Consider the following 14,723-nt stretch of genomic DNA (forward strand, 5'->3'; position numbering starts at 1 on the left):
CTCACAAGCCCGCTTTTGCTGTTCAAAACTGCTGTGCACTTCCTGTGTTACCTACTTCTACATACAGACATCACCCTGAAACTTCACTGCATAAAACTGGGAGGTTGCTCCTTTCCTGGAGCAGTGGCCAGGAGTTAAAGCCAAACAAGAAGGCAGAAAGGAAGCTCACTTCCCAACATCTCTGCTGGAGGTGAACTGGGGAGGAAAACACTCATTCCTCCCTAAAGCAGAGTTGGGCTCTATGCCTGGGCTGCCTGGTGTCCCAGAGTGAAAACAGCAAAACCAAGCCAGCAAAATACCTACCGCAAGCAAGTGCTTGGGTAGAGGACAACTGCAAGCATGTGCTCATATCCCCTTAGCTTAAATTTAACATGAAGCCTATGCTTAGATGTTCTATGAGACAGGAATGGAGTGTGGGTTCACCCGTGTCCTCCACAGAGCCTTACTTGTCAATCCTGTCCCTGGTGAGGCTGTAACGAGGGCACTAAGGACTGAGGGAGCCTCTAAACAGAACAGTCCTGCTTGAGACAGCCCCCAAAATATATTCAAACACATGAAAACCTAACAAAAGCCCAGCGAGGAGCGAGGTCCTGAATACATTATAAATAGTAGCAAAAAGCATACACATTTATTAGCATCTCCCAACCATTAATGCGTGTCCTTGCCAGAAAGACACCCCTGAAGGCAGCACATTCTGCATTCTCCTTCTCTAATTCTAAATTCAAGTGTAATGCCAAAGCCTCCGAATGCCAAATCTGACTGGTCTCTCAAGCAGAAATCTAAATTCTACAGATTGCTCTGTCTGAACTGAATTCCTCGGACACAACGGAAGGAAGAGGGGGCTGGAATAAGGCAGTATCATTGATATTCGGAAAGGGCTTTGTAAAAACTCTTCCAGACAGCTCGTGTGGCCTGGCTGGGGGGGAGGAAGGTTGTTCCTCCAGGGAATGCACAGAGAAACAAACTCACCCTGACTCCATCTAAGCAGATTACTTTGGAAAAGACAGAAATCTTATCCAAAAGGTATGGCAACAACTTCCTGCCCTTGGGGAGCGGTTGTCTGTAACCACAGCCCTCAAAAGCATCTCTATCCATAGGTATCACAGAACTACGTGGAATTACTGAATCCAGTAATTTCTGTGTACTTTCGGGGGAGATGTTTTGCAGGAGTTGGAAGTCTCTCTTCCCTCCTGGTGCACGAAGCTCACAGGCAGGTCTGAGCCCTCTCTGCCTGAGGGTTGGCACTGGTACCTGGAACACAAGGACTCATGCGCACAACTCTTCCTGGGAAACCAACCCTGGAGCACACAGTAGCTGTATGACACTTCCATTTCCTAAGTAGGACATCATTTGGGTAAAAGACAAGAGTCAAGAGCACCATTAACAGATGTTTTCCCCATCTCCAGGGCTGCCTGGGTAAGTGGAGACTCTGCTGAGCTGTTTGCATGTTCAAGGCACTTCTGGAACGCAGCATAGAAAGTTTTAGGTTTAAATCAAGGAAGAACGACGACGAGAACTGTGGACCACAGTAATAAAACCAGCAAAATGCTACCAGCTACCCACTGCTTGCTCCTTGGCAATATAAAAAAGTGTAACATCAGAGATCCAGTGTACAAATACAAAAAATTGTGCATAATAAATGTACTATAATACTGTACATACAGCATAAACCCTTCACTGAGAACGATTAAATATAAGTACTTGTCTCCTGACTTGGAAGACAGAAGAATAAAGTTCTGTAATCCTAGAATATGCATTTAACCCCATTGTGAGAGGTTGAATCACAAGCCAACGGCATCCCTGAAATTAAACACAGTCAAATAGTTACTTAATGGAAGCCATTATTCAAGGGCTTGCTGGTTATGATAAACTAGGAGAAAAAGCACAGTATCTAAACTCAGCCAACATTAAATCCAGACAGAGCTCTTCCCATCTCCTGACTTGCTACTGGCACTGCTTTTGTTTGAGCCCGCTTTGGATTTCTTCTCTCTGGAACTGCTGGGGTTGTTTTGGTTGTTGTAAGCCTGGATCGCGAGGTCCAGGCGCTCCTGAGCCACTTTGATTTCCCTCTGCAGGTTTTCCAGGTCGGCAGGGATGTTTTCTTCATTGCTTCCATACTGCTGTTCCTGAGCTATATTGGCTTTGTTCTGTTTGTAGGCCATTTTGGCATTGGTCAGTTCAGTGTATTGCATTTGCTCTGGCTTGACCGCGATGTTATAGCCAGGAGGAGCAGATGGTGTATTCCAAGTAAAAGGGTAGTTATAAGTACCAGAGTCTTCCAGCTCTTTCCTCTTGTTATTCAATGTGTCCCGGATAGTGCCAAATCCCAAATGGAGCATCTCCCAGACATTCAAAAGTAAACACATGCAGCTCACCCCGTACATTATAAGCAGGAAAATGGTCTTTTCAGTTGGCCTGGAAATGAAGCAATCGATCTTGTGCGGGCACGGCGTCCTGCTGCACACAAACACGGGGCTCACCTCGAAGCCATACAAGAAATACTGACCCACCAGGAAGCCAATTTCAAACATGGTCCTCGCCAGGAGCTGCAGGACATAAATTCTCATGAGCCCATCCTCCCGGATGCGCCGCCTGCCGTCGTGCTTGGCTTTGCCTGGCGTCTGCTGCTCTTTATTCTCCCGTTCGCTTTCCAGCTCGATTTCTGGGTACATCATGGGGTCCTCCTCGTGGTCCTCCTCTGTTTCCTCTAAGCCACGGTGTTGTTTCCAGCGCATGGAAAAGCTTTTGCTTCTGATTCTTCTGTCGGCTTCGCTGTGTTCCACCATCCGGGCGATTTTATGGATAGCGTAGCCCAAGTACATGACGGACGGAGTGGCAACGAGGATGATCTGGAAGACCCAAAACCTCACGTGTGAAAGAGGAGCAAAAGCATCGTAACAAACGTTCTCACAGCCAGGCTGCTCCGTGTTGCACACAAACTTGCTCTGTTCATCGTAATAAATGGACTCTCCTCCCACAGCAGTCAGTACAATCCGAAATACAATCAGCACTGACAGCCAGATTTTGCCGACAAAGGTTGAGTGGTTGTGGATCTCCTCTAACAGACGAGTCAGGAAACTCCAACTCATGGTGGTCAAGTAATTTTATCTAAAAAACAAATAACACCCCCCCCAAATATTTAGAAGTTTATCAGCTTAAGCCTAAACAATGCAAACATTCAACCAAGAGAGGCAGAACCCCCTAGAACTGTACACCCACTGTGCCTGGAGCATTACCTGTTATCGGGAACCTCCAGCTGCCAGAAGCTGCTTGAAGACCCTACGCCTCCTCCACAGGCTTTTGAGAAGTCTGCTACAATAAAAAAAGGAGCAGTTAACTGTCATTTCACAAACCAAAGGGGCTCCCAAAGCTAATCCCAAGCTGAAGAGAAAGTCAAATGCTAATAAAAACATTTACACTTGAAGCTGAAGTCTCCAAAACACAGCGGATGGAAAGTTAAGCTCTGAAACTCTCTGGGTCCTGCTGGCTCTGTCCCGCTGCTAACAGAAGGATTTATACTAACTGCAGGAAGGTGGCCAAGCCTCGTCAGAGCCTGAGCTAATGATCTCAGCCTCAAGCACAGCCCACGGAGAGAAACTGTCCTCTCCACGGGGCAATGCCAACCTGTCTTGAGACAGAAACGGATGGCCCAGCCCAAACCTGAGGCGTGCAACTGCTGTTATCTTTGCTCTAAGGCAAGACAACCTCAGTGACCCGAGCAGTGCTACCCTGCAGGCCTTGCCTAGACAAGGGTCCAACCTAAGGAACATCACCTGCTCTAGTGGAAGGTGTCCCTGCCCATGGCAGGGGGTTGGAACTGGATGAGCTTTAAGGTCCCTTCAACCCAAACCATTTCATGAGTCTATGATCTAACTTCTAACCTGCTGCTGGAACTGTTCTATGGATTTGGGTTCAGTCCCTTAGGGAGGCTAAAAATCACCCTCCCAGGGCCAGGAAAGACTTCTGTATGTATTTTCTTGTGGCTTTTGGGAGAGTATAAGGAAAACCCAGTTAAAACAATTATCTGTCAAAAGTTTCAGAACAGATGCTAGACAGAAATCAATAGAAATCTGCAATCCTGACACTAGAAAAACGATCAGTGGAAACTCAGGGCTGGCAAAACTGCAGTGTAACACTGAACAAAACCTAGTAATGTTACAGGCCCAACTGTGGCTTTAAGGAGTGAAACTGGTGAAATACTGCATACAGGAAGAACTGTTTGACCTTCTAGCATAGGGTATAAGACATCTTTCAGTCACAGACTGGTCTGGGTTGGAAGAGACCTTAAAGCTCATCCAGTTTCAACCCCTGCCACAGGCAGGGACACCTTCCACTAGAGCAGGTTGTACCCTGTGCCAGCGCCCAGAGAAGAGTATTTGCAACTATTCAACTTCTTCCATATACCTACAGAGTTGTTCAGAGGCAAAATAATGACATTTGAGGGGACACAATCAATCCAGAATTAAAGGATATAAATGTGATCCCCCTTCTGGTGAAATTCAATGTTTCACTGAAAAGGCAGCAGCTCTGGATGGGCTGTGTGAGACATTTGATTTATTACTCCATGTCAGTGCGAGAAAAAAATAGCACAAGAGAGTATTAAAAAAGACCATATTAAGTGTATCAAAAGTAACAAAGGTCTTGACAAATGATTCCCACATTAGAACCGAGATCAACTGCATGTAACTGCAGCAAGCTCTTGCAAAGGCCAGGAACAGGCCTGGCAACTTGGCTGCAGCTTCCCCAGACTGCACCAGGACGTGGTTGCTTGCATGCTTGCTTGCATGGCAAGTTTGCAGGCTCACAAAGGTGCGAGTTACCAGTGATGCAGAACACAGGTAGCTTGAGAGGCTGAGTCCACTGAAACAGAACTATGGCTTTAACCAAGCTCAGTGCAGACATGCAGCTAAGGAAAAGAACAGCAGTCTTTTCTCTAAAGGACAGAGCAGTTCCTCTGGCCATCAGTTAATAGGGGAGGGAGTGAGGGTCCTCATGGATGAGCATCCCAGCGAGAGCTGGTGAGGCAGCAGAGATGATGAATGCAACCCTTGGCTGTGGCATGTGCAAACAGGAGCAAGGAGGGTGATCTTACCTCCTGGTTAGCAAGACAGCACTCAATGCCTGTGTCTGCATCCTTCAGAAGTTGCTTAAACATCAGAGAGTGAGTCTACCAGCCTCAAAACCAGCTGAAGAATGGGGAAGAGCCTAGAAGTGAAAGATTTAGAGTTTAATTTATTTAGCTGACAAATATGGGAAGAAAATGATGACCAGTGAGTCAATTTATCTGGCGGCTGTCAGCTGGGCATGCCTCAATCCAGCTGTTTACAATCACAGCTCTTCTCCCTACATAAACCATTATGCCATAGACAGAACTGGATGAAATAACACATTCTTAACAGGAAAAAAGACCAGAGGGTTCCAGCCCCGTACAGCACCTTACTGCAAGTGGCTTCATGCTCTGAACCCCATTTCAGAAAGACCCCAAGTGCAGCTCTGCAGCCCCGAGTTCTGCACTAGTGGGATGAGAGACTGTGTTTCACTCCCACATTCTGCATTTCCCAGCACACACTCGGATTAGGAGTTAAAATGGGTGGTAGAGTCAGGGGTACTCCATGTGGCCAAAGAGTCTTCAATCCTCTGAACAGAAAAGGCAAGAGAAACCCCCGTCTGCAACTGGGGGTTACAGAGGTAAGAGCCACAACACTCCTGTTCACAGACACTGACAGGACACACATGTTGCTGGCTGACGTGCCCTGATTCACCAGGGAACAACCCACATGAGTTTCAGAAGGGGCTCGTTTGCACTCACTGAAAAACTTCGAGCCAAACTCTTCTAAAATTAAACCACCAATTACATTTGAAATGAATGAAATCCCGTTGCCAGTGTAAATCCGGATAAAATCAGGAACTAGCCTTTACATTTCCAAACACTGTCAACATTTATTCATCAGTAGGTAGCAACAGAGAAGTGAAATCAATGCGGGTTTCGATACCAGACGGGACACTGAATCTTTTTTACCTCAGTATCTCACAAATCCTCTCAAGGTCTTTATCAGCTCTTCACAGTGTGTTTTCTATCTGCAGAGCACATCTGTGGTTTGCTCATATTGTACCACACCAGCTACAAAGAGGAAGCTGTGGTCACAGCTCGGCTCCCTTGGCCGTGGCACCCACTGCAGGGCACAGCACATCTGGCCCTGGTTTGGGAGAAAGACTGGGATCCATGTCCTGGATTCCACCCGTTACATAAATGAGCAGCATGACAAACCTGCACACGACACTGACCACACACTTGTACATCTGGGTTAACCACAGCCTTCAGACGCAGACGGCGGCGTTATCAGATGCGTGCTTAATAACCAAGACATCTGCTGATTCCAGAGCGGTGGCTGCGGAGATGTGAAGTGGAAGAGCTCGGATCCTCTTCAACAAGAAAGTGTCACTTATTCTAAATTTAGCTTTGGCCGGAGCAGAGCTGCTGCCACAAATATGGGAGAATCCAGCAGCAGCAAAGACCCTCCTTGTCTTTAAGAAAACATTTTAGTTCAAGCAAAATGACCTGTCATTAAACCTTTCTCTTACTGGAAATGCTCAAGCCATCTAAATTGAATGGAATATGAAAGCAAGAATTGGCTTATGGCATTTGAAACGGTGGAATCCTTCATTTCGTGAGATCAGCCAAGGTTGGAGGCTGCAGGTTTCTGCCTTCACAACACATGAACTGCAGGACCCAGCTATACTGCAGTAACCTTCACCTAACGTACACTTGGTGTCTCCCAGATTTGCTGTTCTGGCAACATTTAACTCAATAATTTTCCGTTGTTTGAAATCAGTCTATGGACACTGACACGTATGTGAAAAAGGAAAAATGTCAGCAATTTCAGCTAATTTAAGTGATGCCAGAATGAGCATTTGAGAGAGACTTTCATTCCTTGTCTTTGTCATAAGTTCATTCCCACCCTTCCAGCGGCAGAGGCTCCATGGAGCCAGCAGGACATACCATGGCGAGAACATGACACTTCCCTGACAGCAAGCTGGCTCCTGCAGAGGATGAAGTTTTGCAGACACTGAGATCCAGAAAGAACAAGGAGGAATTTGGAGCAGGTACATGGAAAAAAACAAGGGGAAAAAAATCAGTTTTCACAGAGATTCACTGCAGGAAATCACTGGCGTTATTTTAACACAGCTATTGCTCACACACAGACAGCGATCGGCCTCTTGTGTGTGCAGCCTCCCCTCTCCAGCCCATGGGTGGCTTTGAAAATCGATTTAAACCTGGGATTAATTTCATCTCCTTCCAGCTTTCTCACCTCACTGCGATGTTCTCATCTGTGATGGCTTCTCACCAGTCAGGGAGGGAAGAACTGCCCCCCCGGAGGAGCAGTTCACTGTAGCAACTCTAAAATCCTGCCGTCGGATGAGACAGCTGAGGTGAGGCAGGGACGGACAGAGGAAGCATGGAGGAAGCTGGAACCACGGTTACTGTGGTGGAACACCCCATCCCCCTGACACACACAGCACCCATCAGGCGGTGCAGCATGTAACAGACATTCTGAGAACAGCCTCACTCTTGGCTAATGCCAAACACCTTTAGAATGATGACCTGGCCTTGTCTCAGCACAAACTGGATCCCACGGCCACATCCTTACACAGACTGAACACCCTCCTGGTACAAACTGGATTCCTTTTGCTCCATCCTAGTACAAACTGGCAGCTGTAGAGCAGGAGGGCAGCAGGAAGCATGCTGATGTTTGGATTAACATCAGGAAGTCCTGCCCGAGGAGCTGGAGTTGGTCTCAATGATTCTTCCCTTCGAGCTCAAGATCTTCCATGGTGCTATGATGCTTTTATGATTATCAGTACTCTTTTCATGTCATTTCATCACCAACAGCCAGTGGGAGTGAGTGCACCCCCAGCAAGTGTGTGGATGACACCAAGCTGAGGGGCAATCAATACACTGAAGGGAATAGGTGTTGTCCAGAAGGATCTTGACAGGCTGGAGGAGCGGGCCCATGTGAAACTCATGAAGTTCAACAAGGCCAAGTGCAAGGGTCTGCACCTGGGCTGGGCAATCCCAAACATCAAGGATGGGATGGGAGAGCAGCCCTGCAGAGGAGGACTGGGGCTGAAGAACTGGCCATGAGCTGGCAGCGTGCACTCCCAGCCCAGAGAGCCACTCGTGTCCTGGGCTGCATCAAGCACTGTGTGGTCCTTGGCACAAAACAGGCATGGAGCTGTTGGAGTGGGTCCAGAGGAGGCCACAGAGATGCTGTAAGGGCTGGAGAAGCTCTGGTCTGGAGCCAGGCTGAGAGAGCTGGGCTGGGGCAGCTGGAGAAGAGAAGGCTTCAGGGAGACTGTCTCCCTGTGTATAAAAGTCAAAAACTTTTATATACTTTCAGTATATAAAAGGGGCTTATAAGAAAAAAGGGGCCTTTTTATCAGGGCCTGTAGGGACAGGACAAGAGGCAGCGGTTTTTAACTGAGAGAGGGCAGGTTTAGACAGGACATTAGGCAGAAATACTTTACCATGAGAGTGCTGAGGTGCTGGCACAGGGTGCCCAGAGAAGCTGTGGTTGCCCCATCCCTGGCAGTGTTCAAGGCCAGGTTGGACACAGGGGCTTGGAGCAACCTGCCCTAGTGGGAGGGTACCCCGGGGCAGGAGTTGGGACTGGATGAGCTTTAAGGTCCCTTCCAACTCAAACCATCCTGACTCTGGCTGAAGGACTCTGCAACTGACCTCTCCACCACGGCTGTCCCGGCCCAGCTCAGCATCCCCTCTTAGCTAGAGACACCCACCCTGCTGAGTCCACACCAGCTATGGGCTTCTGCTCCCTGGATGGAGGTGAGGTGCAGCACAGGAGACACGGCTCCTGGGGGAACAGGGAGCTGCAGCTCTCAGATTCCTCTTTCACCAGCACCTCCTCAGACAACGTTCATCTTCAACAGTGTATTTTGTAGCCGAAAGGCAGATGTTAAGGGGAATATATTTACATGAAGGAATTTTTCCCTTAAAAAGATGTCCTCCCATGTCATGCTAATAAAATTTGACTCATTTATTAATATTTGCTTTGTTTTGAAGCCGTTTAAAAAGACATAGAAAAAAATGCAAGAATAAATGCATGGTAATTCTGTTGCTAGTCAAAAGATGTTTCATGATACATGAAAGTAAAACTGGGCCCACAGGCTAATTACAATAGGATTTGCATGAGGATGAATGAATAACTTGCATTACTCACATCTCATTTACATTGAAATCTAAGAAAGGGCAGGATTTACCAGCTTTCTGAGGAAACATGGGAGTTACACGTGTGAGAGGTGCCAATGCCAACCTCATGGAGCTCAACACAGCCAAGCGCAAGGTCCTGCCCCTGCGTCGGGGCGATCCCAGCACAGCTACAGTTTGGGTGGGGAAGAGATTCAGAGCAGCCCTGAGGAGAAGGATTTGGGGGTGTTGGTCAATGAGAAACTGAACATGAGCTGGCTTCAGTGTGTGCTTGAGCCCAGAAAGCCCCCGTGTGCTGGGCTGATCCCCAGAGCATGAGCAGCAGGTCAGGAAGGGGATCCTGCCCCTCTGCTCTGCTCTCATGAGCCCCCACTTGCAGCACTGCGTGCAGTGCTGGTGTCCTCAGTGTAAGGAGGACATGGAGCTGTTGGAGCCATGAGGAGATCAGGGGCTGGAGCAGCTCACGTATGCAGACAGGCTGAGAACATTGGGGCTGTTCAGCCTGGAGAAGAGAAGTTGCGTGGAGACCTCAGAGCAGCTTCCAGTGTCTGAAGGGGGCTACAAGGATGCTGGAGAGGGACCTTCATCAGGGGCTGTAGTGATAGGACAAGGGGTGATGGGTTCAAACTGAAACAGAGAAGTTCATGTTGGATGTAAGGCAGAAGCTCTTCCCTGTGAGGGTGCTGAGGCACGGGCACAGGGTGCCCAGAGAAGCTGTGGCTGCCCCATCCCTGGCAGTGTTCAAGGCCAGCTTGGACACAGGGGCTTGGAGCAACCTGCTCTAGTGGAAGGTGTCCCTACCTGTGGCAGGGGTTGGAACTGGAGGAGCTTTAAGGTCCCTTCAACCCAAACCAGGCTGGGGTTCTGTGATTCTACGTGTTCCTTTTTTTATACACCTGTAAAACAAGTAAGACTTTGCTGTTCAAGAAAGGAGAAACTCATGGCCAGACTTGGTACCAGCAAGGTACCAGCACACCACAAATCCCATTGAGTATTGAGCCAATGCCACCTGCCCTCCTGACTGGAGCAGCAGTTCCAGTGCCCATCCTCCTAAATGACACGAGGGGAAGGATGTGGGGATCTTCCTGGAATAAGATAATTCACTGCAATCACCCTTCCACTCTCAGTAAGGGAAGTGGATTCAATCACCACCAACTTGTGTTTACAGCACTGTACAGCTGAGAAAGAGCAAGAAAACAACTGTATTCCATTTTAGTTTTAATCTATACTATGGAATATTTGGGAGTGAAAAAGGCTGGAGCTTTTTGATCAACACCCAGTGCTTTTTCAAGTAAACACTCATCTGGCAAGCCTCCCATGGCAATGAGCAGAGAATGGCTTTGAAAGAGCCACAAAGCATCAATGTCAATTTAGAAACCATTTCTGAATAGTGCCTTCAAATCCCAGGCATCCTGACAAGGTTCTGCTGATCCTGCACCAATCCCCCCCGAGTCTAAGAAACCCCTCTCTGAATGACGAGACCATAGATCCGATGCAGGATATAAAGAGAACACTAAAATATGGGTAAGAGGTAGAGATATAACAAGATTCTCGTGCTGTCAAAAAAATAAAGATGTCAAATGCATATCCTTTGGAAAATCAACATCCATCCACCCACCCAAGCACTCAGCTTAGAGATAAACTGGGATGTGCAGATAAGACATGAACCTCCAGTAGCCCCAGCGTGCCCTCTAGGTAATGCCAACATGAAGCCAAGTGACACTTTTAGCAACACTCCCCCGCAGTGACACAATTCATACAGAATCACGACGTGTTTCGTGCTGCCCAAATCCAGCTTTAACTTCACCTACAGCAACCACACTCCTCCAGGAAGCATCTTCTCCGGAGCACACACCCCAGAGCACGCGAGATCCTGGCTCTGGAGGAGCAGTGTCCATCGGGCAGCCTGTGCTGCAGCACAAGGGCAGGATGAGCTGCAAGCCTGACTCGAGCCCATGTGAGAGCAGAACCGGCACTGCTACCAGGCTTCAGCATAACGGGCTGTAGAGTCTCTGCTAGCTCTTTTGGAGACTCATTTTGGGGACTGTGTCAGCCTGAATCCCTTTATCCATGCTCAGCATTCAGTATTCCTTCTGAACAACAGGAATGAGGTGTACCAGCTCAGTAACTGGTATAGTGAGCTCCCCAGTTTGGCATTTCTGTAGTGATTCAGGCCAGAGTTGTGAGATGCTCAGCAAACCTGAGCAGGTTGCTCTTCAGATCTGCCCTACAGACTTGAGGTCTCAAGAAGCTGAAGCAAGCCCCAGATGATGCTTGTGCTCTGGTGATGTGAAATGTAATAATGGAGAAGAAAGCAGTGAGCAGATCACAGGGCGAGCCAGTCCTTGCCACGAAACACCCCCTCCTCAGGGCAACAAGCCACGAGCAGCCTGAGCCAGCATCCTGCCAAACCTTGCTCATACCAGCACAGTGCTGGGACTGAACCTCGTAGTGCAGGCACCCCCTTCACAACACAGCTGCTGGGTTAGGAATAACCCAACAAGTGAAGAGCTGCCACACTGGAACTCAAAAACAACCCTGGAGTTAACCCTGCTGGAGCTCTCCAGAGCATTCCCATTCTCCTCTCACCTGGCTCTTAAGCTGGGATGCTTTTAAGTAGCTCCTGTGTGAACTGGCCTCTTGCAGTGCTGGCAACGCAGGCCCTGCCCTCCGTGCTGCTGTGCTTGTTCCTCACTAGGTAGAAGCCAGCCACATACAGCAAAACTCTTTCAGCTGTGTTCCCAGCAGTCATGTTAACAAATATGGGTGATGGAAGGATAGATGATGAAAATGCAGTGGGGATGATGACAAAAGGCCTGGACAAAGTGACCAACAGCAATGGATGTGCGATGGACAGTGGGGCTGGGGCTACTGCACACACCTGCCAATGAATCCCACCCATCCACCAACGAATCCCACACATCCAGCTCGTGTCAGGACACACTCACCAGTGTGTGGAGGGAAGGGAACTGCAGGACAGGGTCCTGCTTCAGCCTCTACCTCAGCCCTGCCTGAGCAGGCCCAGCACTGACACTGGGCTGCAGCCAGAGACCTGCTGAGGAAGAGCAGAGCCCAGGCAGAGCAACAGGACTTGTGCACTCAGAGGAAAGGGAGCACGATGCCCTGCCTGAGAGTTCAGCCCTAGGGATGGACACTTCCACCCCAAGACCCAGAGCACTGCAGCAAGGAAAGAAGGAAAAATCATGTTTTCCCAGTCAGAGCCAAAAGGTGTCTGGTCCAAATCGAAGAACACACAAATACCGTTGTGTGTTCCATCCACGGGGAAGCCACTGAGGGACACGTGCTGCTGGAGAGCAACAGCCTTTGCAAGGGGCTTAGAGCATCTGAGCCCTTACCTGGGTACCCCCCTCCCTCTTGCAGCAAGCTCTGTATCTTCACTCACATACTGTTTCAGTCAGGCATCAGAGACATCTCCCTGTCCTGATGTGATTAGTGATTCAAACAACCACAACACCCCTGTAACTACTCCTGACTCCAGTGCAGCCAACAGCACCACAGCAGCTCCCCATCGGGCTCCTCCTATCTGCTCAGAGGGATGAGTGTCAAAAGAAAAATGACACACTGGAGGCAAGTGACCCAAATATCACTCTGCAGCCATTTCAGGAAAGGAGAGAGAAGCCAAAAGAGAGCAATTCTGTCGGCTCCTGTATGTCAAGAGGCTCTCAGCTGAGCTCTCAGCTGAATGGGATGAACACCTAATTCACCCACCACCATCTTATGACAGCCAAAAGAAACTATGACAGTGTTTGCCTCACAAACTAGCAGCTTGTAAATAAAACACACAGCACATACGATGATGCAATGTCCCCAGTTACCTCTTCTGCAACATGGCAGTTGTTTCACTGTGACTCAAATTCAATATCAGACTATTACTTCCCAGCTCTGCTGCCTGGTCTGGTAGAAGACACCACCTCACCCTACAATTATACCAAATTCATGCAACACTTTCTTCAACAGCAGCTTTGTAGAAAAGGAAGGATGTTCAAAAGGCAGATGAGGACACTGCAAACCCTCACCATCAACTGCGTTAGAATCACAGAATCCCAGCCTGGTTTGGGTTGAAGGGACCTTAAAGCTCATTCAGTTCCAACCCCCCAGGGGCAGGGCCACCTTCCACTAGAGCAGGTTGCTCCAAGCCCCTGTGTCCAACCTGGCCTTGAACACTGCCAGGGATGGGGCAGCCACAGCTTCTCTGGGCACCCTGTGGCAGGCAGCCACCAGAAGGCCATCTTCTCACTGCCAGGTTACCCGTACACCTCAATCTGTGAGGATGGTGCTGGGAACATCTAGAGTCAAGGATAGAATGACACATCTCCCCAGACCGCCAAAGCCATTCTACAGCACAGATGCTCCTTCCAGAGCACCACACAGAGAGCAAGGGGCCCACAACAAGAGAGCAGCAATCGCACAAGCTGGCCAGGCAAGCTGGGTCACCAGCCAAATGCTGTCCTGCTGCTTCTATGGCTCCCAACTGCTCCTAAGATGCAGGAATAACTGAAGAGTTTCATTCCAGGAAACTGGGTTCAAGTACAATTTGTTTTGAGAAAAGGAGTGTAGTAAATCACCAGACTGCTGTACTGGCATTCAACTGTTCCTCCAGCTCAACAGGAGTCTCAACAGCTTTATTTTGCCAAAGATAAAACTTAGAATATAAATACACACATAAATCCACTGAGTGAATTATTTGTTGAAAAAAAAAAATATTTCCTATAGTGAAATAAGAAAGCCAAAACAGTCATTTTCTGAAAGACTTTAATACTCCTCTAGACTCTTGGGAAGGGACCTGAGACACTTGCTGACTGAAGTCCCTATGCTCCATCATACCAGCTGGGAGAACACACACACCAACTGCTTCTTTTCCATCTGAGCACAGCCACAAATAAATAACTTGTATTCTATGAGAGGAAGCCAAAAGCCCTTTTCCCACCGTGCCCCAAGCACAGGGGGGTCATTTCTGGCCACCTGACTGCTTTCTACAGCCACGGATTTTAGCAGATTTAGTATTATCAACACAGCTTATGAAAATTAGCAGCAAATTTAAGGCAGCTTAAACCACGACACTGAGCCTCCCAAATGCATGGCAACTGCTTAAGCAAGCAGCTCCCCAGGGGGCTGTGGGAAGAACACGTCCACGAATCAGCTAAAAAAGATGTACTAGAGAAAGCCAAAAGGCAAACCCACAGGTACCTCAGGTTATTGATCGTGGATAAGTTACAGCCGATTGGGATTCAGAGTGTGCTTGTTGGGCAAATCTCACACAATGGGCACGCCTGAAGGGCAGCAGTGATTTATTTCTGTCAATACCTTCCCAGCACAGTCCCCCAGGGAACTGGATTCTGCAGACACCCGGATCGATGAGGGTTTGCCACAGACTGCAAAGAGAGCAAGAGCAGGCTGAGGAATGCAGATGGAGTTGGGCAATGCCAGAGGTGGATGCCTCAAGTAAACACCAGAAGTAGCAAAGACTTTACATGCACCA

At 48.5% G+C, this 14,723-nt stretch overlaps 1 protein-coding gene across 1 annotated transcript; it reads right to left on the minus strand.

The window, feature by feature from the left end:
- Positions 1–1,452: 1,452 nt before the first annotated feature.
- On the minus strand, positions 1,453–3,102 carry GJC1 (gap junction protein, gamma 1, 45kDa). Its single transcript, XM_010011815.1, has one exon. The coding sequence runs from the start codon at positions 3,087–3,089 to the stop codon at positions 1,908–1,910; it is 1,182 nt and encodes a 393-aa protein (XP_010010117.1). The 5' UTR covers positions 3,090–3,102; the 3' UTR covers positions 1,453–1,907.
- Positions 3,103–14,723: the final 11,621 nt, after the last annotated feature.

Source organism: Nestor notabilis, unplaced genomic scaffold (assembly GCF_000696875.1).
Source record: "Nestor notabilis isolate BGI_N333 unplaced genomic scaffold, ASM69687v1 scaffold24563, whole genome shotgun sequence".
NCBI classification, from domain to species: Eukaryota; Metazoa; Chordata; class Aves; order Psittaciformes; family Psittacidae; genus Nestor; species Nestor notabilis.